Consider the following 24052-nt stretch of genomic DNA (forward strand, 5'->3'; position numbering starts at 1 on the left):
GCCAATGGCCCTTGGTTTTTATTTTTTTTCACATGAACAGCAAAGGATGTCCCATCCTTGCTCCTTTTGCATTGAATGTGCCTTAGGTCTTATGACCCTAGAATGTCATTGGAGCTCCCTCCTCTTGCTCCCAGTGCAGAAGGGGCAGAGAAGAAAGCACTGATGGTGTTGGGGTGGGGTCCCAGCTCTCTAAGCCAGGCTCAACACCCCCACAGCAACTCCCTGAGGCCCTCTCTCCGTAAGACTTAGACAGCAGGACAGAGACAGATGGCACAGAAAGACATACACAGCCTGGGAGACAGACCACACGCGCGCGCGCACACACACACACACACAAATTCACACACACCAACACACATACAGGCTGGCCCCTTCCTTTGGCATAGTTCACCCTAACCCTCAGGATAGGGTCTGAAGGTGGTGGTGGTGGTGGTGGTGGTGGTGGAAGGTGGTGGGCCTGAGCTCTGGGCTGGCCTCTGAGAGAGACAGGACCAACTTGAATCATTGGTAGCCCAAGCTCCTAGGCCAGTGAAGTCCCCAGTCTTCCCTACCTGGACAGACACCCCTTCACTTTCCCACCCACCACTAAGAAACTGAGATAGTTCAAGTAACAAGGATAGATGAGGGAAAGGGAGACTCCATTCTCATCTGATCTTCTCACCTAGGGGCCTGTGAAACTGGTTTCAAGCCCTGGGTTTGGGTCATCTCAGGTCAGATTTCTCCCCCCTTCCCTCGACTCTGTGCAGATCTGAAAGAGTGGGAGTGGGGTGAGCCAGACTCTTCCATCTAGTAGAAGTAGGGGGAGGTCAAGACGCTGAGCACCATTGCCCTCTAGAGGGGCTCTGACAGCCCCTATGGGGTTAGAGGTGGGGAGGTGTCTAATTCTGGCTCCAGCAAGGAGAAGTAGGCTGGCTCTTTTTAGTTCTCAGCATTGTTCAGGACCACCAACTTTGCTAGAGAGATTCTTTTCCTGCTTGCCCCCTCAAACTTGCACATTTCCCAAGTGGTTATCTGCTGCCTGAGGTCAGTCCTGCAGCCGTACTGACCCAGTTCTTGCAGGTTCTGGACCCCTGCCCCAGGAGGAAAGAGGGGTAACCAGACCCTGGCTTCTCAGTTGGCCTTGCTCAGTCTGTAGTCTTCCACTGGCTCCCGGCTCTCAACAGCTGACAAGGCGATGAACATCTGGGCAGCATAGTAGGTGGACATGATGAGTGCCCGCGCGTAGGGCACAGGGAAGCAGAACTTGTTGAGGGCGATGATCAGGTCTGAGATGATAAAGAGCAGTGCGCCACTGCCTGCTGCCAGCTCAGTCCAGCGCCAGGCTGCCCCGACCAGCCGCAATCCTGCCACAGCCCGCCAGCCCATGAAGCCGATGAGGGCCACGTAGACCCCCACCAGGTAGGTGAAGGCACCTGAGAGGCCTGGGTAGAGAAAAGCATAGCACAGGCCTGACAGCACTGCCATCACCAGACCTGTCCGAAGAGCCAATGGCCGCATGCCAAAGGCCGAGGCGTAGAGCATGTGGGTCACAGCAAACATCAGCAGACCTGGGAGTGAGAGGGGATGAGGGGATGCTGAGGGCAGGCTCAGGTGAATAATGAGAAATGGGGTGACAGGGGGAGGGGAGTGCTTGGGATAACCCAGGAACTTTGTTTGGGGAGCATCAGGGGTGGGAAGAAATCCCAAAGGTAAAGACACCACCCCCCTCCCCTGAGGGACTCCAGAACTGATCACCAGATCCTCTGCAAGGCAATCCTCCAACAAGGGCTCCATGGTCTTTAGCCTCAGAATCCCTCAGATGCCCCATATTCTTGTTCAAAAGCTCCCTCTCCCACTCCTTGGCCACCTAAGGCCCTCTAGCGCCCAGCCCCAGGACTCCACCCAAGTAGCTACTGTGGCAACTGACCGTGCACAAAGTAGCCCTGGTCTTGCCAGATGAGGAAGGCATCACCTAGAGCGGAGAAGACGAGCCCCACAAAGATGCGGATGGCACTGGGGTGGGTCAGCAGGAATCCTAGGCCATGGGCCAGAAGGAAGAGCCAGAGGCAGAAGATGGGCAGGCACTTGATGAGGGCGCTGACCCACGATGGGCTGGACGAGGGCAGCCAGAGGACAAAATACACGCAGGTGGCCTTGAAGAAGGGCACCAGCTTGGGTCCCTCACTCTTCACCTGGAGGACATAGGACAAGGCAGCACTCAGCACTTAGGAGCTCGGAAGATCACAGAGGTGTTCAGAGCCAGCACCCTCAGCCCAGACATATAACCCAGAGCCAGGCCCACCTCCCAAGTAGGGAGGATTGACCCACAGAAATCCAGTCTGGCCTGTCCCAACTAGCCAGCAGAGTGTGAACATGCCCATCATCACCCTGAGGCTTAATTGGTTAGGGAGGGGAAGGGCTCCATTGTTCTGCTGCCCATGTCCATTTTTGGCCCTAGGGGAGGACCAGAATGGTCACTCGCTGAGCAGAAAACAGATCTTGGGATAAAGTCCCCTCCTGCAGGCCAATGCTTCTCCTTTCCTGGCCCCTCCCCGTCCCTCTGAAACCCCTTTAACCCCTCTCTGCCACCATCAGCCACCAGCTGTCTGGAATGGAGTGAAGTCAGCAGGAAACCACAGAGGCGCCACAACTAGCCACCTCGTGATCTTCTGCAGTGGGGCCAGGGCACAGGCTTAGGGCCCTGGCAACACCGGGTGAGTGCCAGGAATGTGTGAGGGTGGGCACCTCAGCCCCGACGGGCTCTCTCCTTGGCCAGCCTGCTCCCCAACCTCCACTCCAGCTGCCCCTAAAGGTACCAGCCTAAAGGTACCATCAAAGGCAAGGAGAGGAGACAGGGATGCTAGCTAGAGAAGGATTTTAGAGTTTGGGGCGTTGCAGGGGGTTGTCTGTCGGTCAGTCTCATTTCTCAGAGTACAACAGCAACTCAAGAGCTCATCAAAAAGAAAGGCAGGAAGCGGGGGAGGAGTTCTCTTTCCAGCTTTTGCACTGGAGCCAGCAGAATGGCTGGGAGGAGATGTGGAACTGAGAGGGGGGAAGTAACAGCAGCTGACTTGGCCTCAGACGGATTGGGGGGGAGGGTCGCTAAAGAAAGGTGTGTCTAAGGCCACTGCAGGTAGGGAGGGGGCTACTGCAGGTATTCTGAATCTGTGATACCCTGAAGCTCCTTTCCGTGGGCTTCTGGTACAGGGTCTCTGTGGATGATTCAGAACAGCTGAGGTTCCCTGTATACCCACATTCGGCCCAAAATGATTGTGCCTCTGGTTGGGTGAGCTGTCCAGCACAAGGCTCTTGGAAACGCACTGACTTCCACATTGCCAGTTACCTGACAGCTGATCAGACTGTGATGAAGGAGGTTGGGAAGAGGCAGATGGGTAGGTCCAGGATCCACCAAGCCTGCCCTTGCTCTGACAGGGGTGAGAGCAGGGAGAAAAGATGACTAAGTCCCTTCCTATGGAGATCTCCCCTATCCAGGCTGGTCAGGGCAGGGGCATGGAGAGGAGGAGACTGGAGGAGATGAACAACCACACAGTCCCCAGTTCTCCCCATCAACCACCTGCCAGCCCTTGGAAGCATCAAGGTCTGCTCCGTCCCCGTCCCCCAGCCCCACATTTCCTATAAGGAGAAACGGGCGGTATAAGCTGGCGAGACTTCGACAATCATAGAGAATCCAACACTAGAAGAGGAAGGGTGGGGAAAAGAGACAAAGGTTCGAGTTGGGAAAGTCTGGATGGGAAGAAATGTCAAGAGAGGACGACCCCTCTTCCTCCAGCACATTACCAATGCTGCTAGGACTCAGGGACATCCCCTCCCCCGCCCCAGGCTTGTTTATGAGGTAAGGAACAGAGGGAACCAATTTGGGCCAGGATTCCCAGGAGGTCCCAGTCACCCTCCCGCCCTACCCCGCCCTGTCCCACGCCTCCCTGTGGTCTGCCCACGCAGAACCGCCGGCCAGCTGCTATCCTCTACCTCTCCGCCCGCCGACCCGCGTCAGACCCACAGACATCAACAAAGTCACGCTTCCGAGTCACGTGCCCACTGTTTTCCTCCCTCCGGCGGGCGGGCAGGGGCTGCGTGGAGGAGGGGCGCCGCGGGTCTAAGGGGGCGGGGGGGTTCCTTGACAGCGCCCACCTCNAGAGATCCCTGCCTTTCCTCGGCCCCCGGCGGCCTGGCCTGCCGCAGCCCAGTCCCCAGGCCGGTGGGCTCCGGCCGCGCCGGACACTGGCTCGCTCGCTCGCTCACTCACCACAGTGACTGGGGACACCATGGCGGCGGCGGCGGCGGCGGCGGCGGCGGCAGCGGCTGNCTGAGGTTTCTGTCTGCGGTCCCCACGACGTCATAGCGCCCACGGCCAATGAGCGGGCTGGAGTAGGGGGGGCGGGGCTAGCGCCCCTCCGGGAACCTGTGCCAGGGCATCCCAGAACGTGACCGTGACCCCCCTCCCCCAGTGCCTGGGTGAGGACCGAGCTTGGCTGAGAGACAAACACATTCCTGTAGTGTACACGTGGCTACACAACTTCCCATAACCCGGATATACAAGGCGATTCCCTTCAATCTTTAAATACGCAGTTCCCACGGACATAGTTACGATTAGACTCACAGCCTTCACTGTGTACAAACACACTTCCAAAGGACACACAATGGTCAGTGTACGTACAATCTTCAACATGAAAAGAGACACTTAAATAGGTACACAGCAGCCCAAAGACTCATAATCCTAATTACCTTTAGGTATCAATCATACAAGTACTCAGACACAAACCCAGAAACCACAGCTGGACACACATCCTTCAACATAAAAACAGAGACACATATACAGGCACGCAGCAGCCTCCAGACCACAGAGACTTAATTGCCCTTGGGCACATGCCTCTCATAGCTCAGAGAGGGCAGTAACTCGAGAACATACCAGGAATGACTGACAGGCAGACCCGAGCATACTTAAGGACCCCAAGGAGTATGAACTAACTTTGTCAAAAATCGACCATAAGCAAATCTAATGTCTATATTACACAGACTAAAGGTACACGGCCACATTTGGAACCAAACCTCAGCAGAACCATGGGAATCACACGGGTGGACTGGTAGCCAAATGGACTGAAATCTAGTCTCAGTTTTGCCACTTCCATGCTGTGTGATTGATGAATCACTTCCCCTCGTTGGCCTTGATTTCTTTATATATAAGATGAGTGCATAATCTGTAAGGTTCCTCCCAAGCCCAACATGTTGTGTAAGATAGGGAAGGACGGGCTGCTGGTGTCAGGGAATAAAAGTCCAGGAGGCTTCCTGGAGACAGAGATTTCAGATACTTCTGGAAGTATGACCAGTGGTCTTTGATCTGCAGTAGGAGGGAAGTAGCTGTGTGCCAGGCTTTGGGAATTGGGGTTGGGTGGGAGGGAGTAAGCAGCCCTAATAGCCCTAATTAGTAGCCAAGAAGGAATTTTAAACATCCTGGGATGACACTAAGATCCTAGTGCTGGACCCCAACTTCCTGCTGGGCCAGGAGAAGCCTATAGGCTACTTTCTGTAAGCCCCTCCCACAATGGGCCTCTGTTTCTTTTGGGATATGCCCAGCTTTCCCCAAAAGCCTGTGCTGACCTGACACCCACTTGAAGTGGGGAGGAGCCCTCTTTCAGTGATAGAATTGACAACCAGAGATTCAGAGCCAGGGGCAAAGGGTGAGAATCAAGACTCGAAATTGGGGGTCACCCACAGCCTTCCCCCATCCCCTGCCAGCCCTTTCTGCATAGAGCCCCAGTGGGCAGTGAACTCTGCTTTATCCCCAGTCAGGGTCTGCGGGGAGACCTATCTTGCCAGAATGGGAGACTAGCATCGCTGCCCTGAGGACTTGGTGCTACACACACACACACACACACGCACACACACACACACTCCTTCCTACAGTGTCCTGCCTAGAAAAAAAGACTGGATTGAGAGTTACAAATACTGTACTTAGTGCTAGTGATTTACTAGCTATGTAAATCTCTATGATTACTAGCTATGTAGCTGGGCCCATCACTCCATCTTTGGAGCCTGTGTTTCCTCATAGAAACAGGGCTAGAAGATATGTGCAAGCATTTCTGTTTTCCAGCCAAGCCCTATATTGTCACCTGAGGGATAATTCTCAGAGCATGGCGGAGTCAGGGCATTTTTCATTTTTCTGGATGTTAGTTTCTCTGTGATAAAAATGAGAGAATGGGATGGTAAAAGTGGTTCTTAACAAGCGAGACCTATCAAAATTACTTGGGAAACTTTTAAAAAACTAGATACCTTTGTCCTATCCCAGACCTACAAATTAAGTGGCACAGATTTTAATAAGCTTGGCTACACAAATACCCAATTACATAAGACCTAGAATTGTCATCTGCAGCGCCTGAGCCAGTGTTCAGTTACTCAATAGGCAATAATCATATATACAGGTCATGTGCTAAGCAGCAGCATGTCCCCCAGTGCTGGTTATTCTCTGTCCTCTCACCACCCAGTCCCATTCTCAGCCCTTCTCTACCCTACCCCTGGACACTGCCCTCTATGAACTGTATTCCCAGGGCTCACTTGCCCTCTGGCTTCTGACTGAGCTTGGCCCATGAGAGTCAAAGGCATATCTGAAGGTGGAAGGAAAGCATGGGTAGGGTTCCCCTTCACCAGCTTGCTGGGCTGAGCTGAAGTTCTGGCAATGGCTGTGCTTCTCCATGGCTACAGCTCCAGGCTCCCGTGCTGGACGTCAGACTTAGGGATGGCATCCTTTTCCTGCTGTTGCTAATCTTTAGGTAGATGCCTCTCCAGCCCTAACTGGTTTCCTTAATCCTGCCCACATCTCTGCTAAGAGTCATTGCATTCTCTTCTGTTGTATTCTTTTTTTTTTTCCCCAATGTTTATTTCGTTTTGAGAAAGAGAGAGACAGAGCATGAGTGGGAGAGGGGCGGAGAGAGGGGGAGACACAGAATCCAAAGCAGGCTCCAGGCTCTGAGCTATCAGCACAGAGCCCAATGCAGCGTTCTAACTTACAGACTGCAAGATCATGACCTGAGCCGAGGCTGGACGCCTAACCAACTGAGCCACCCAGATGCTCCTCTTCTGTTGTATTCTGGAGTGTACGAGCACCTGGACTAATATAGTCACCAACAAAGCAAAGGTGATGCCCCCCTCCCAAAAAGAAATAGCTTATGCAATTTCATGTCTATGGATAAGATTTATTGTTGGTTTCAAAAATAAAAGTTTACGGGCACCTGGGTATTTCAGTCAGTTAAGCATCTGATTCTTGCTCTCAGCTCAGGTCTTGATCTTCAGGCCCCGAGTTGGGCTCTGCACTGGGCATGAAACCTACTTTAAAAAATTAATTAATTAACTAATAAAAATTTTATTGTACTGTTTAGTGTTTTTATGTTGAATTGCATATTACAGGGGGCAGAAAGTGGGATAGGGGCCTGAATTCAGGCATTCCGTTCTTTCTGTACCCAAAATGACCTGTTAGCACAGTCTTTTCCTCACAGCTTTGTAATTTTTTCTTTACCTGTTTGTCTCCCCCATAAGAATGTAAATCCATTCACCCACTCATTCATTCATTCATCCAACAAATGTTTACTGTGCTGCAGGTATGTACTATCCACTATTTAGAGGCTGGGGGTTTAAAACTGCAGTAAGATAGAAGTTCTGTTCTTGTAGAGCACACAGTTCAGTTTCAGGCAGGCAAGTAAATTATTATTATGTAGTGTGGCAATTGAAATAATTTAGGTATAAAGGTATGTTTTAAGTGACATTAGAAAGGCATCAGAATCATTCGTTGTGCCTGGAGGCATTGAGGAAGCTGGGGCTAACTCTAGAAGGATGAGTTGGTCTTTACTGAGTAAACATCAATGGAAATAATGTTCTAGGCAGAGGGAATTGCACATGAATATGGGAGCACAAGAGACACACTGAATTCCAGGAAATGCCTGCAATACTGGCATAAGCTGGAAAGTGGAAAGAGTGAACCTTTAGTAGTAAGCATGATCCAGGTTACAAAGGATAGGGATAGTCTGCTAAGGAGTGTGGTCTTGATCTATAGATGACAGTAAGGTGTCATCTAGGTGTCATCTGTTTCTTAGCTTCGCTGAATGTCCCCAGCCCTTCCACACCCGATACACGGAAAATGAATAGAAATGGTGACCAACCAGCATTCGGGGATAGCCTCACTTTCTCCTGTGGGGCTTCATCTAACCCAGTAGCTCTGATCCCTGTGGTTTTGCCACAGAATACTTCGTTCTCGGGGTGCCTGGGTGGCTCAGTCGGTTAAGCGTCCAACTTTGGCTCAGGTCATGATCTCACAGTTTGTGGGTTCGAGCCTCGCGTCGGGCTCTGTGCTGATAGCCAGCTCAGAGCCTGGAGCCTGCTTCAGATTCTGTGTCTCCCTCTCTCTCTGACCTTCCCCTGCTCGCGCTGTCTCTCTCTCTCTCTCTGTCTCTCAGAAATAAATTTAAAAATTAAAAAAAAAAAAAAAAGGATACTTCGTTCTCACCTGACTTGCTCCACTTGGCATTGTAATCCAGCTCTAAATCGTTTACCTTATTCTTGACCCACTGCTGCATCTCAACTAATTTCTCAATCTTTGCTCTGAGCCCCCAGAATGCTTTTAGCCAACTCTCAGAGCTACCCTACCACATCCCATCCCACTCCTGTCCACCTGTAAGTCTAGGGAAGAAAATTAGACATAAGTGAAGAGGTGTTCAGGAGGGTGTGACAAGTTCAGAAGTTTTGATAACACTGTGGGGTCATTGGTGAGTTGTTAGAAGCAACTTGAATGTGCGTCAGCCAAATGCATATTTGGGAGGACCTGGATACAAATCTGGGGCTCAGGACCAAGGTGAAGATAGGGAATAGATTTGGAATTCATAGCCACACTGAAGGCTATGTGGATGTGATTAACCAGGGAGAAGTCTTGAGGAAATAGAGAAGAGGGGCCAGACCAAGCCCTGAGGGACATATTTAAGAGGGGGAAAATAAAAGGAGAACCAGAAAGGGAACAAATACACAGCTACAAAGATATGCTGAGGATGTATCTGGCTGTATCCAGATATACCCAGGGCCAAGTATACTCACAAGGAAAGAGACACACCCAGACACAGATGATATGTGGGATCTGTGTTTGGTCACCCCCTTCTAGGACACATGACAGATGGTACTTCTGCTTCCCCATTGTGGTAGGTCAGAAGCTTTGAAGACAATGACCCTTCTCCGTTCCTGACTGCATGGTTCATTGACTCATGGTCTGTATAAGGTTCAACTCGCCCAGTCCCAGCCCAGGGCTTCACTACAGGTCCCTCTCTGCTTACAGGGGTCAGCCTAGGCATACAAAATCCCAGTGTCACCCATCCTGTGAAGACATTAATTCCAGAACACCTCTGTCATGCTGGAGCCCACTTGGGCCTGGCAGATGAGCCCTGCAGTGGCTGGTGCAGCCAATGATGCAGGGTCTGCTCCTGAGCCTTTAGGAAAAAAGACAAACATTTTAGCAGGACTCATCTTTCCAGACACTCAGGGCTAAATTTTAATGCTGTCTTGAGATAGTATGTGGGTCAGTGTCCCTAAGGACTTTCTGGGCTCTTTGGTTGACTTCTGGGCTTGGGGCCAGACACACCTGGGGTTTTATTCCTCTTTCCTTTCCTTTGTCTGTTGACACGAGCATCATGAGGCCTTGACATCTAAATGGATTTCTCTGACTGTAAAGTCACCTAACCAAGGGGCTCCTAATGGGGTTCAATACCAGAGATGCCCCAGGAGGGATCCCTGATTTGAATGGAGTATGTGGGATCAGATGATCTCTAACACCCAAGCTTCTAGAGTCCCTAGCTCTGTGAAGTTCAAGTGTTTTGGTCAGTCATCATGTTGGGGTCACCCAAGTTCAGCTGTCTCACCAACCTCAGTGCATCACCTCCTCTCTCCATCCAGACCCTATGCTCTCTGGGTTGTGCTTTTGTGTTGTTCCTTCTTCAGTGTTGGGATGTTAATATGAGGAAGTAGAAACAAGAAAGGAGAACTATCCGGGGTTTGAGCAAAAGGATGGTTTTTTGGGGGGGGAAAGCCCTAGATGATTCCACTCATCAAGTCCCAGAACCCTGAATGAGTAATTACCCCTTAATACCAGTGCCTGAAGACCAGTCTTGGGCTAACAGGCCAGAGCAGACCCTCTTGCTCTTCTTCTCAAAGACCTCTTCTTCCCAAACTGATGATGTCCCCTGCCCAGGCCCTTCTTCTGTTACTCCATTCAGATACAACCATTCGTTCATGTAACTGGTATTTATTAGCCACTTACAATGGGCCAGGCTGTATCTGGGACACATGTCCTTCCCTGTCCTCATGGAGTTCACAGTCTAGTGGGAATGGCCAATGTAACGACAATGGCTTCAGCTTCCCACCTCCATGCTGCCTCCTCTCCTCAGATCTCCCAAGACCAGAAAATTGGGCAGGGACAATGAGGACTGGTTGGACTTTCTCCAGGAGATTCCTCCTGATGGGACCAGAGCAAAGGCAGTGAGGTTGAGGCCCCCTGTGCAGGGGCAAGGAGAATTATTTGTGTCACCTCAGCCCTCTCCAAACCCTTTCCTATTCCAGCTTGGCTTCCTGCTTCCCATCAGGACAAGAGAAGGCTTTGGGAGCATGTTGTGCTCATATATTACAATTGGGTTTAAACCTCAAAAGAAAAAGAGCTGGAATTGTGACCATACCCCTCTCCCTGTCCCCAACCGTAATGGCTACCCAGCCTTAGCCAAGCTCAAAAGGTAAAGGAAGTCTGCAGTCAAGTGGAGATGCTGAGCCGTTCTCCCATCCCTGAAAAACCTGCCCATTCTTCTCCATTACTAACACAGTAACACACACACACACACACACACACACACACACACACACCATTGGGCAACAATATCTAAAACTCCATTGTGCAGAGACACATGTTATGAGTGATCTCCACTTGCTGCAGGATGAGCCAAAGGAACAGGCTCACACCGAAGAAGGAAGATTGCATTAAAATCAGCTGTACCACATTTAAGGATTTCCAGAAGTCTAATTTAAGAAAAAAGGACACTGAACTAGGGCTGCCGATTTTTTTTTTTTATTTTGTCATGTAAAGACTAAAAAAGGGAAAACAAATTCTATCACCATCACTTTGTAAAGGAAAAAAACATTTTAACCCTAAAATATGAAAAAAAAATCTCAGAATTGAGATCAGTCCTTTAAATAGACTTCAGCTTAGTGAAAAGGGCTGTATTACTTTTATTTTTCCCAGTTCTCCTAGGCCAGCAGCAGGCACTTGGGCTGTATGGAAAATGAGGCACAGAGAGAGAGAGAGAGAGAGAGGCACTGGCCATGGCAGTGAGAACGTCACGGGACCAGCTCTGGAGGCTGGCTGCACCACCCGTTTCTCCTGGGCACATGATTGAATCTTTCTGAGTCTCCATTTCCTTTAGGGAAATGAATAGTTCCCTCAGGGAGTTTTTGTGGGAGTTTAATGAGAAAAGTGCATAAGGCACCAAACGATAAGACACCTGATGCCAAATAAGTGCTGGTATATAGTGCTTACCTTCCTCTTGGGTGAGGGAGGGGCTGGTGGTTATCTGTCTGCAGTGACTTAGGCAACAGTCTCTTCTGAAGAGGACACTCCCAAGCTTTGGAGCACATCGGAGTCACTTGGGAAGCTCATTAAACATACAGATGACGGAACTTCACCCCAGAGTTCTGCCTCAGTAGCTTTGGGGTGGGGCTCCAGCATCTGTGTTTTAACGAGCTCCCCAAAGGATTCATATGCACACTGAAGTTCAAGAACCTCTGTGCTAGATACAAGCATAGAAATCAATAAATAGCCGCAGGGACTTGTGATGAAAGAAGCACCAAAGAAAGAGTGTGCCAAAGGGTAACTTACACTGCCTGCAGCCGCTGCTGTCTGAAGAGGCTTCCCAGGGCTTCAAGAATAAGCCGGGTTTACCAGGCAGAAAAGTGGATGTGTGCAAAGACATAAAGGGACAGAGTGTGACTAGGTATGTCTGGAGCATAGGATGCCAGGGCGGGTGTAGGCAATGAAGCAGGAAGAGGTATGTATGCTTGGGCACTGGATTGTGGCGGGCCTGTATTGCTAAGAAGTTTCAGATTATGCTCAAGTCCAGGGGGGAGCTGTGAAGATTTGCAGATGGGGGTGGACAAACAGATTTTCACTGTAGAAAGCTCATTTCTGACAGTAACCAGTATGGAGAGTGGGATGGCACAGTGAATACTGGGGGCAAAGAGAACAATCAGGAAGCTGTCCTAGTAGCTCAGGAGAAAGTTGGGAAAGATGCGAATTAGAGTAATGGCAGTAGAGAGCTCAGAGATGACTTTTTAAAATTTTTTAAATATTTATATTTGAGAGAAGGAAGGAGGGAGAAAGAGAGTGCGTGCACACACATGAGCAGGTGAGGGGCAGAGAGAGGGAGAGTCAGAGGATCCAAAGCAGGCTCTGTGCTGAGAGCAGAGAGCCCGATGTGAGGCTCAAACTCACGAACCATGAGATCATGACCTGAGCTGAAGTCAGGTGCTTAGCTGACTGAGCCACCCAGGTGCCCCACTGAGGAATCTTGAACAAGACAGTGGACATAGGTGCTTGGAGATAAAGTGCTCAGCTGGCCTTACATCTTGGAATAGAGAGATACTTGGAATAGAGAATACTGATGTACCAGTTACCATAAAGTTTCTGTTAAACCTATATTTATTTGTATCCTGTCATTATAAACTTGAGTTTTTTGTTTACGAATAATATCAAATGACTTCCTTATAATAGGAGAGGTTGGTTTTAATGGTTTCAAGGATTGCTGACTAACAACCTTGAGACCATAAATATATTTATAGGAAACTACTTTTATTATGATGTTTATGTTGTGAAATGGGATTATTTACTCAAAGTTATATACTGTGTTTATCCTAAGACATTGAATTCACCCACCAACTTGTGATAATTATCTCCCTATGACTTCTCTACCTTGATTATGTAACTTTACTAATAAAGGTGACCCAACTTGTTTGTTGGCAGCACTACAGCCACTGCCTTTGGTATTTGCCCTTTTGGCGCCCGTATCAATTTGTTCTTTCATTGTTGTTGTTGTTTTAATAATATTCCATTTACGGCTCTGCTACCGTTTGTTTATCCATTCACTTAGGGAGAGATGGCTTGTTGATATTGTTACTTTTATTTATTTTTTTAACTTTTAAAAAATGTTTTATTTCTTTAAAAATTTTTTTAATGTTTTATTTATTTCTGAGAGAGAGAGAGACAGTGTGAGCAGGGGAGGGTCAGAGAGAGAGGGAGACAGAATCTGAAGCAGGCTCCAGGCTCTGAGCTGGCAGCACAGAGCCTGACACAGGGCTTGAACCCACGAACCGTGAGATCATGACCTGAGCCGAAGTCGGACACTTAACCGACTGAGCCACCCAGGTGCCCCTGTTGTTGTCATTTTTAAAGTTAATTTATTTTTGGGAGACAGAGAGTAGGAGTGGAAGAGGGTCAGAGAGAGGAGACGAACAGAGGATCTGAAACAGGGGCTCTGCACTGAGATCATGACCTTAGCCGAAGTCAGACGCTGGCTTCAGTCAGACCGACTGAGCCACCCGGGTGCCCCTGAATTTGTTCTTTCATCATACCAATTTATAATCATGAGCACAATTGGACTTGGTGATCTTCTCCCCGACTAGATTAGAAGCCCCATAAGAGATGAGACCAGGTCTGTTTCTGGCCATCGTTGTATCATCAGTGTTTAACATAAAGCCTGGCACATAGTAGGTCCTCAAACATATTTGCTGAATAAATAAATGAATGAATGTCTGACTATATATTCCATGTAGCCTGTCGGGGTCCTGTGGAGTGAGGAGAGCTAGAAATGATGAAGGTTGGGGGGAAATGATGATGAGGGAGAAGGGGAAGGACTGGATATTGTGGCCAGAAGGGAAAAGTTGACAGTTAATGAGGCAGTAAGTTGCTGACAAGAATGGAGATGATTAGGGGCGCCTGGGTGGCTCAGTTGGTTAAGCGTCCAACTTTGGCTCAGGTCATGATCTCACAGTTCCTGAGTGTGAGCTCTGAGCTTGGAGCCCGGAGCCTGCTGGGTTTGGTGTCTGCCTCTCTCTGTGCCCCTCCCCAACTCTTGCTCTGTCTCTGTCTCTCTAAAAAAGAAATAAACGTTAAAAAAAGAGAATAGAGATGATTGTACAGTAAAGCAGTGGTTCTCAACCAGTGTTCCTGCAAGACTCCAATGATTCCTTAATGCTCTGTGAGCCTGCCAGGGGTTTCGTACCAGGAAGATAAAATAATCCTAGGCTTGTTCTTAATTTTAATTTTATCAAATTAAGACTTCAAGTACTTTTCTTAAATTTTCATTCCTGCTGTCTATTATCTATACAAAGACCTAGTATATTGTGGCACATTATGTCACATAATTAAAAATGAATACGTCAACACTTCAGAAAGTCGACAAGTAATGAGCTGGCAATCTGTTTGAAAATCTCTGGGGAAGAGGTTTGCAGATGGAAGGATTTGTTTTGAGGTGATAGGGGCAGGGAGACCCCACACTACAGCTTCCTAAAACATCTTAGGACTGTGTTGTAGGAGTCCCCAGATATAATGCTGTCCCAAGAATGTCTGCATCTGACCAGGGGAGACATATCAACTCTTTTGGCGGCCGCATTATCCTACCTGCTTGGACTGAACTTGTAGTTAATTAAATCCAAAAGATTTTCCTCCATCCTTCGGCTTTGCAATTTTTTGCATCAAATTCAGGGCTTGGCCTTTTTCCTGTTATGTTTAATCTGTTAGATCCTTGCCCGTGAAAGCTTGGTGGATCTAGATTTTGGCAATAAGTTCCATAGGTCCTGTCCATACCCTCTGCCACGAGCTGGATTGTATGTGTCCCCCAAAGTTTTATATTGAAGCTCTACCCCCGCAATGTGACGATATTTGGAGATGGGGCCTTTGGGAGGTAATTAGGGTTGGGTGAGGTCATGAGGGTAAGGCTATCATGGTGGGATTAGTGCCCTCATAAGGAGATGCCAGAGAAGTTGCTCTCTCTGTCTGCCATGTTGAAGACACAGCTAGAAGACAACAGTCTGCATGCCAAGAAGGGAGGATTCACCAGAACCCAACCATGCTGGCAGCCTGATCTCAGACTTCAGCCTCCAGAAGTGTGAGGAAAGAAACATCTGTTATTTAGGTGACTCCGTCTATGGTACTGTGTTACAGCAGCTGAAGCTGATTAAGACAGCCTCTTAATCCCCTTATCTCATGACTTCATTATCCTCAACTGTCAACTTCTTTGTCATCTAGTTGCATCACCAGGTCACATTGTTCCTAGGTCCACCTGGCTTCTGTCCCCACATCTCTAACGAAATTGAATATGCCCCGTCTTCCTTAAATCAAATTATGGAAGGCAGAGAGAGCGCCTAATATTTAGCAAATCAATGAAAAACATAGGCTCTGAGGTCAGAATGTTAGGGTTCATGTTCCAATTCTACCGTCTGCTTACTACCTGATCTTAGGAAAGTAATGCAACATAACTGTGCCTCAGCTCATCCCTAAAACCAGGCAATTATGTGAGTCAGTATATCTATACTACTTGGAACAATGTCTATTACATAACAAGGACTCAGTAATTGTTACCATTATTGATACTTTGTCTCAGGCACAATGCCAAGTGCTTCATATGTTACATCTTATACCATCTTTATATCAACCCTGTGAAGTAGGAATTACCATCTCCTTTAACAGATAAATGGCACCCCTGGTCACTCTATCATGTTACCTTCTTTTATAGTCTTTATGACACCTACTCCCGTCCCCGTGTGACATAATTTATTAGTCTTCCTGTCTGTTGTCTGCCTTTTCAACAACCCTCCACATCTGCTGGAATGAAAGCTCTTGGAGATAAGGGACTTTGTTTTGTTAACTATGTAATTCTATGCCTAGTAAGTTCTCAATAAATATTTTTAAATAAATGTGTGATTGAATGAATGGATTAATTAGTTCGTGAAAATAAGGAGCTCCGGTACAGAAAGGCCAAGTTGCCGGTCTAAGATCACACAGCAAGTAACTGCCAGGGCCAGGATTTGATATCAGGTGTAGATGGTTCTAAAACTCCAGACTTGCTCTACGGCTGCCTCCCAGCACAGCAGAAAGGAGCACAGGTGGAGGAGCAAGCTGGTGGGAGGGGGTCAGATAACATTTGGCTCCTTAAGCGGGAGCTTCCCCTCTCTCCTCCCAACCAACCACTGTGAGAATACATGTAAGTCATTTAAATTCTCTTAAGCTTTCTTTTTTCTTTTTGTCGTTTGTGCTGACGACATGATTTTATTGATGCAAATAAGTAAACAGACTCACAAAGGAGGGAATCTACTTTAGTGACATTTAATTGTCACAAAGGCTGTCTTTGTGTTAATTGTGCCTAAATGTTTTTTATTTTTTTTTATTTTTTTTTAATAGTTTATTGTCAAATTAGTTTCCACATAACACTCAGTGCTCATCCCCACAAGTGTCCTCCTCCATGCCCATCCCCCCTCCCCCCACATCCATCAGTCCTCAGTTTTTGTCAGCATTCAAGAGTCTCTCATGGTTTGCCTCTCTCCCTTTCCCCCACCATTTCCGCCCTTCTTCTCCCCCTTGTTCCTCCGTCAAGTTCCTCCTAATCCTCCTATACGTGCAAACATATGATATTTGTCCTTCTCTGCCTGACTTATTTCGCTCAGCATAACACCCTCAAGGTCCATCCATGTTGCTACACATGGCCAGATTTCATTGTTTCTCATTGCCATGTAGTATTCCATGGTATAGATAAACCACATCTTCTTGATCCATTCATCCGTTGATGGACACTTAGGCTCTTTCCATGTTTTAGCTATTGTGGAGAGTGCTGCTATGAACATTGGGGTACATGTGCTCCTATGCCTCAGCATTTCTGTATCCCTTGGGTAAATTCCTAGCAGTGCTATTGCTGGGTCATAGGGGAGTTCTATTGTTAGTTTCCTGAGGAACCTCCACACTGTTTTGTTTTTTATTTTTTTAATGCTCATTTAGAGAGAGAGAGAGAGAGAGAAACCACAGGTGGGGGAGGGGTGGGAGAGGAGGGAGACATTGAATCCTAGGCAGGCTCCAGGCTGGAGCTGTCAGCACAGAGCCTGAGGTGGGGCTTGAACTCATGAACCGTGAGATCCTGATTTGAGTGGAAGTCAGAAGCTTAACCGACTGAGCCACCCAGGTGCCCCTTAGTTGTGCCTGAATTTTAAAATGCTGTATTTGGCAGGAATTCTCCAAAATTTAAATGGAAAACATTATGCCTTCTTGTCAACTAATTCAGTTCCTCTGATGACATTTGGGAGTACATTTTTTTTAGAAGAAATATAATTTTTTTCCTGATAATTATTACACCAAAGCACATTTCTGGTAATATATATATTTTATAGCGAGGGTAACTGGTTTGTAATATTTCCCCTTAACATTTTGGATGTTCTCTTTTAAGCTTTGTGTGCACAATTGTGGTATGTCAGCTCTTGCGTCGAACTTTAGTTTCTTCCCCTGTAAAATGGGTCTGAGAATTCCTACCTCACAAATATGTTGAGAAATTCATGTTGAATAAAGTTCGTTGGAAGAGAACATGATACATAGTAAACTTTCAACAAATGGTACTTGTATTAGTTATCTATTTCTGCTTAACAAGTTATCCCTAAACTCGCATCTTAAAAAGATAGACCTTTATTATGTTTCCAAGGATTGGGAATCCAGAAGTGGCTTAGCAGAGATAAAGAAATCTGGCTCAGTCTCTCATGAGGTGTTTGTCAAGATGTCAGCTGGTGGCCTGGGACAATAGTCATCTCAAGACTCATCACATACTTCCAACCTCTCACCTGGTTGCTGGCAAGTTTCGGTTCTTAGCAGGACAGAGGCTGCTGCTGCTGCTTCTTTTAAATGTACATCCAAGTTAGTTCAGCATATAGTGCAATGATTTCAGGAGTAGAGTCCAGTGACTCATCCCCTAGGTATAACACCCAGTGCTCATCCCAACAAGTGTCCTCCTTAATGGCCCTTACCCATTTAGCCCATCCCCCTCCCACAACTCCTCCAGCGCCCCCCATTTGGGCCTCTCCACAGGGCTGCTCACAACATAGAAATTGGGTTCCCCAGAGTGACAGATTCAAGAAAGAGATGGAAAGTGGACACTCCAGATGGAAGCCTAAATCATTCATCGGCTAATCTCAGAAGTGACATAGCTTCACTTCTGCCATATGCTGACCCCAGCACAATGTGGGAGGAAACTAGAGAAGGGTGTGAATATCAGGAGGCGAAAGTCATGGGAGCCACCTTGGAGACCAGTTACGATCATATTTATTCTTGCTCTTCTTTCTTCATCTGGCTAAAGCTAGAGCTTCCTACTTAGTGGCACTGATGTAGCCATCAAAAAGCCAGATAATTTTGGTACCGGTAGTCTGCAGAAAGTGAGAAGTGATCCAGTAGAGAGACTAAAGCACAAGTTCAGCAAATAAGGGAAGCAGAAGCATTAGAAAAGAATTTTATGGGTATTTAAAAGATCAGAGTCGTCACAATGGGAAAATTCAGAACTTTGCTGAACTCCCATACTTTTTTTTTTTTTAACGTTTATTCATTTTTGAGAGAGAGTACAATCAAGGGAGGGGCAGAGAGAGAGGGAGACACAGAATCTGAGCAGGCTCCAGGCTCCGAGCTATCAGCACAGAGCCCAACGCGGGGCTCAAACCCATGAACCATGAGATCATGACCTGAGCTGAAGTTGGATTCTTAACTGACTGAGCCTCCCAGGTGCCCCATATACCTTTTTATTTCTCAATTACTTAGGTGTAGGAGGTGGAGTCTGTGTTTTCCAATGTTTAGGGCCCTGTCTGGGGTAAACACTTTGAGAACCACTGTTCTCATTCTAAGTTCTATCTCCTTCTTCCTGTTTCCCACCCTTAACACGACCTCTACCTCAGGCCCTTCTACCTTTCTTTTCTTGCTACTGTTCGTCTTCTAGCCTGAGTGGCTAAGCTGACCATAAGCTCTTCGTGAGATTTAAAATGTAAGTGATGGCCAAGACTGCGTCAGTTGAAGTAAAGTCCCCAGGTGAAAAGACAGGGGCCCTGCCCTGTGCTGGCTTCACTCACCTACAGTTTTTATGAATCTCGCCTTATCCTCGAGCTGCCCAAGAAGGGGTCAGTGGGCAGGGGCCACCCACAGCAGCTTCCTGAGACTGTGATCACTTCCCCAGCTTATGCCAAGGGTGGCCAAGCCAGGCATCCTGAAAACTAAAGGTCTTTTCCTAGGTGTTCTGGACAGAACTGCCCAGCTTGCCTGATAACTCCAACCCCAGAGGCTGAATCCACTTTTTTTCCCATCTTGGGTTTTTTTTTTTTTTTTTTTGGATACATGTCCTTTTACCTGTTAGTCTAACTTTGACATTCTCTGTTTTTTTCATACTTCTTTATTTTAAATTTCTAAGGTAATACTTTTGTGTGGTTAAAATTAATAATAATAATAATAATAATAATAGAAACATTTACAGAGCACAGTAAGTTTCCTTCCCATCCTGCACCCCCTGCCTCCCTGTTCTCTCCCCACAGGAGAACCACTGTGGATGGTTTCTTGGATAGCCTTTCAAAATGCTCAATGAATTTATAAATAAGTCTCATCCCTCCCCTTTCTGTTGTACACACAAATTGGAAAAAAACTGCGTAGATGATCTTCACCTCGCTTTATTCACTTGGCAAAATATCCTGGAATTCTTTCCTCATCAATGTATATATACTGTTCACCAACAGATATATTCGCCAGCAGATCTACGCCATTCATTAAATGGCGGCATGGTTTCCCATTACCTGGATATGTTACCACTTGGTAATCAGTTCCCATTGGGTACATATTTAGGCTGTTTGTTTGCTTGGGCTTTAGCTAGTACAACAATGGACATCTTCATATGAGCAAATCTGTTTGATAAATCCCTAAGAGTTAAATCACTGGTTAAAGGCAGCATGGACTTTTAATTTTGATATTAATCCAAAGATGATGCACCAGTCTCCACTCACATAGTATTTCCTCACACTTTCACAACACTGAGTGTTGCTAACCCTTTTGATATTTTTATTTTGCCAGTTTGAGACATGGAAAATGCCTCATTTATCTCATTTTATTTTAGGTGTATTCATTTAATTATGAATGGGACTCAGCCTCTTTTCATGTTTATTAGTCATGCCTAAGCTGTTCCTTCTGTGACCTGGCTGTTTCTTCTTTTGTGGTTTGATTTGAGATCCGTGGCAGTCACCAGGCCCTTCCCCAGGCCTGCTCTGCACACACAAGTATTTCCTCCTTGTCCCGCTCAGTTCTCTACTGCCGCCTAGGGACAGGGGCTGGATTTACCACAGTCCCTTGCAGAAGCTCTAGTTGCAAGCTCCTCATTGGGGGCTTAACTCCCCGTTGGAATCATGCCCTTGGCTCCCAGTTTTCTGGTTTAGCAAATAAAAAATGCAGGGCCTCTAGTTAAATAGGAATTTCATATAAATGACAAATAACTTTTTGGCTGGTACATACTTATTACTAAAAACTATGCCTGGTTTATCTGAAATCCAAATTTAACCAAATGTTAAGTAGTTTATCAGGCAACCCTATTCTAAGGCCTCCTGCTAAATCTGGGTCCCCATCATCACCATAACTTACCTCCTTTATTCTCAGCAAGTTCTACTATGCCACGTTCCAACCCGGCAGTTTTCAAAATTATGGTTGTAGGTGATACATAAATCACCTTGGCTCTGGATTTGAATCCTGGCTCCAGCCACTTACAAGGTGTGAAATCTCATGAAAGTAACATCTTCTCTGGAGCTCCGGTTTCCTCATCAAGAAAATAATAATAGAGTATTTTCCTCATTGGTTTGCTTGGATGATATCTGACATTAAAGCTACCATTTATTAAGCACTTTACATGTGTCAGTTCCTGTTATTATAATCAGAGTTAAAAACACACACACAGCAATTATAAAGACACATGAATACTGCGGAGGCATCCAGAAGAGATGAGGGAGGTTGCCACGGGGAGGGTGAAGAGGGAGGGATATGGAAAAGGGTGGGATAAAAGACTACTTTTTTTTAAAGATTATGTATTTATTTATTTTTGAGAGAGAGAGAGAGGGAGGGGGCATGAGCAGAGGAGGGTCAGAAAGAGAGAGAGAGGAAGAGAGAGTCCCAAGCAGGCTCCACTGCTCATCACAGAGCCCCACATGGGGCTCAATCTCAAGACCGTGAGATCTTGACCTGAGCTGAAACAAGAGTCAGGTGTTTAACTGACTGAGCCACCGGGTGCCTCATGGACTCGTTTTATTAAAGATAAATTTTCTACTTAACTTTTAAGATGGAATGCGTGTTTGCATTACTTGGTTAAAAAATTTTTTTAAGTTTTTCAGATATGAAGTCTTAGAGCTCTGCCTGCACTTTCTGTGACCTTTATTCCGTTCTCTTCAGAGTGTCAGCTTCCCTTGTAATAGCAAAGTGGCTGCAGCCAGGCCAAACCTCACATTAACGCACTTCACAACCCAGAGCAGACTTCTTTCCCTGCCATTACTTTAAAGGCCGTTCCAAGAGAATGCCAAGGCCTGACTGCAGAGCCAGTTATGATTTTCATGGACCCTAGGTCCATGAAACCTATTTTCTAGGTTCTTGAGGCTAGAAGTCGAAGATGAAGGTGCTGTCAAGGTTAGGGTCTATAAGACCTCTCTTCCTGGCTTTCAGATGGCCACCTTCTTGCTATGTGCTCACATGGCCTTTCTTCCATGTGGACGTGAAGAGAGAGAACTTTTTAGAAGTTTTTAGAAGGACGCCAGTCCTATGGGATTAGGGTCTCATTTTTATGACCTCATTTACCCTTAACTACCTCCTTAAAGGCCCTATTCCAAATACATATTTGGAATATGTATTAGACATTACACTAGGAATTAGGATTTCAACATATGAATTTGGGGGAAACACAATTCAGTCCATAACCAATACTAAAGCTTCTTCTTTAACCTAAAAGTTCATTTTTTTCCTTTTGATTCTAGAAAAAAATGAAGACATTTTCATGTCTTTTTTTTTTTTAATGTTTATTTTTGAGAGAGAGAAAGAGCATAAGCAGGGGAGGGGCAGAGAGAGAGGGAGGGAAACATAGAATCTGAAGCAGGCTTCAGGCTCTAAGCTGTCAGCGCAGAGCCCAACTCGGGCCGAATCCATGAACTGTGACATCATGACCTGAGCCTAAGTAGGACGCTTAACTGACTGAACCACGCCGGCACCCCAGATATTTTCTTAAGTCTTAAAAAGAATGTGGGCCGTAGGCACTGTGCCTACTATACTTGGCGACTACATGTTCCTGCTTGATTGATTTAAGCCTGGATCCACAGGTCTTTTAATTCAATAACATGGGAAATGAAGGCAAGATTATGCTGATTAGATTATGGCGCTCGCTAGAGCTGGGAATAGGGTCTGTCCCACCCAGATGGAATTTCTGTTATACAATGGTAGAGGGAAAGGGACAGATGCCAGTGAAATAATGGAAATGTCCATTGCAGATGTGAACAATTTACAGAAGAAGAAAAAGAACAACAAATTGTCAATTAGCATATGAAAAGATGCTGGCCAGTGATTGAGGACAGGAAAAATAAAAAACAACAATGAGGTATTTTTCACTCATCAAATTGGCAAAAATTTAAGTTATCTTGATAATGTCCAGAGCTGATATATAGAGAAAAGAATGCTCCAATATATTGCTGGTGGAAATCTAAATTAGTATGCACATTTTGGAGGACAATTGGGTAGTAGCCATCAGAATTTTAATTGTGCATACCCTTCGTCTCAGCAATCCAGTTTCTAGGTATCTAAATATCTAACAGAGAAAAATATGAGGAATGTTTGCACATAAAAGCACGTACAAGGATGTTGACTGCTGCATCGTTCATGTTGGTGAAATTTGCAAGAAGCCTTATAATTCATTAACAGTAGGGTGGTTAAATAAGCTATGCTAAGGGTGTCTGGGTGGCTCAGTCGGTTAAGCGTCTGACTTAGGCTCAGGTCAAGATCTTGCAGTCCGTGGGTTCAAGCTCTGCAAAGGGCTCTGTGCTGACAGCTCAGAGCCTGGAGCCTGTTTCAGATTCTATGTCTCCCACTCTCTCTGCCCCTCCTCAGCTTGTGCTCTCTCTCTGTCTCAAAAATAAATAAACATTAAAAAGTGTTTTTTTAAAAAGAGCTATGCTAAATATACCCTATGGAATATGATGCAGCAGCTATAAAAAATAAAGTACACCAATATGTACTGACATGAAAATAATTCCAAGACATATTTTAAACCAAAAAAAAAAAATTGCATGTACATATGTACACATACAAGCACACACGTAGAATGATCTCATTTCTGTAAACCAAACTGTGTTTCTAAATACACATACTGGAGCTGTATATTGATATGTAGATATTATTTATATTGTACCCTATATACATATTATATATATTGTACCTTAGGCATAATTGTGCATATAAAAACATCTCTGAAGAACCCACAGCAATCTGATATGGTAGGTTCCTATGGTAAGAGACATGAAACTGAGTGGGGTTGGTGGGGCTTTTATGTTATTCATATTGCATGAAATTCTTTTACATCAAGACTTGTATTCAAATACTGTGCAATACATTTTTTAAAAATAACAAAAAAGTAACTTGGCTAAGGACAAATGGTTTCCCCCCCAGCAAAGCTAAGATAAAAGCCTAGACCTGTGACTGGCAACGACCCAGCTCATTCCATTACTGACTGGTCACACAATCTCTCTGAGTTTGCCTTTCTCTACCCTCCTGTCTCTCTCCTTTTCTTTACCAAATGTCTGCAAAGACTAGAGTCACCAGTACATCTTCCCCACCCCCCTCCATTAACCCCTAGTTACTCTGTTCTCCCCAAACCACATTGCAGAAACTGCTTATAAAAAGCCTTGCAGTCAGGTTTGAGGTTGCTTAATGGGGGGGGAGGGGAGGGGAGGGGAGAGCTCTGCCTGCTGAGGC

General features: G+C 46.3%; 1 protein-coding gene and 1 pseudogene across 2 annotated transcripts; one reads left to right on the forward strand and one right to left on the reverse strand.

The window, feature by feature from the left end:
- Positions 1 to 4298, reverse strand: TMEM86A (transmembrane protein 86A). Of its 2 annotated transcripts, none has more exons than XM_077761088.1 (3): positions 4244 to 4298; positions 1907 to 2171; positions 1 to 1421 (listed from the first exon to the last, which is right to left on the reverse strand). In XM_077761088.1, the coding sequence occupies exons 1-3, from the start codon at positions 4262 to 4264 to the stop codon at positions 1111 to 1113; spliced, it is 597 nt and encodes a 198-aa protein (XP_077617214.1). In that variant the 5' UTR covers positions 4265 to 4298; the 3' UTR covers positions 1 to 1110. The 2 variants fall into 2 exon arrangements, with proteins under 2 accessions (XP_077617214.1, XP_077617213.1); XM_077761087.1 differs by having other exon boundaries at positions 1 to 1547.
- The window catches only part of LOC144229118 (uncharacterized), a 26185-nt pseudogene continuing 6395 nt past the window's right edge, over positions 4263 to 24052 (forward strand).

This window comes from Crocuta crocuta, unplaced genomic scaffold, assembly GCF_008692635.1.
Source record: "Crocuta crocuta isolate KB4526 unplaced genomic scaffold, BGI_CrCroc_1.0 scaffold233, whole genome shotgun sequence".
Lineage (NCBI taxonomy): Eukaryota > Metazoa > Chordata > Mammalia > Carnivora > Hyaenidae > Crocuta > Crocuta crocuta.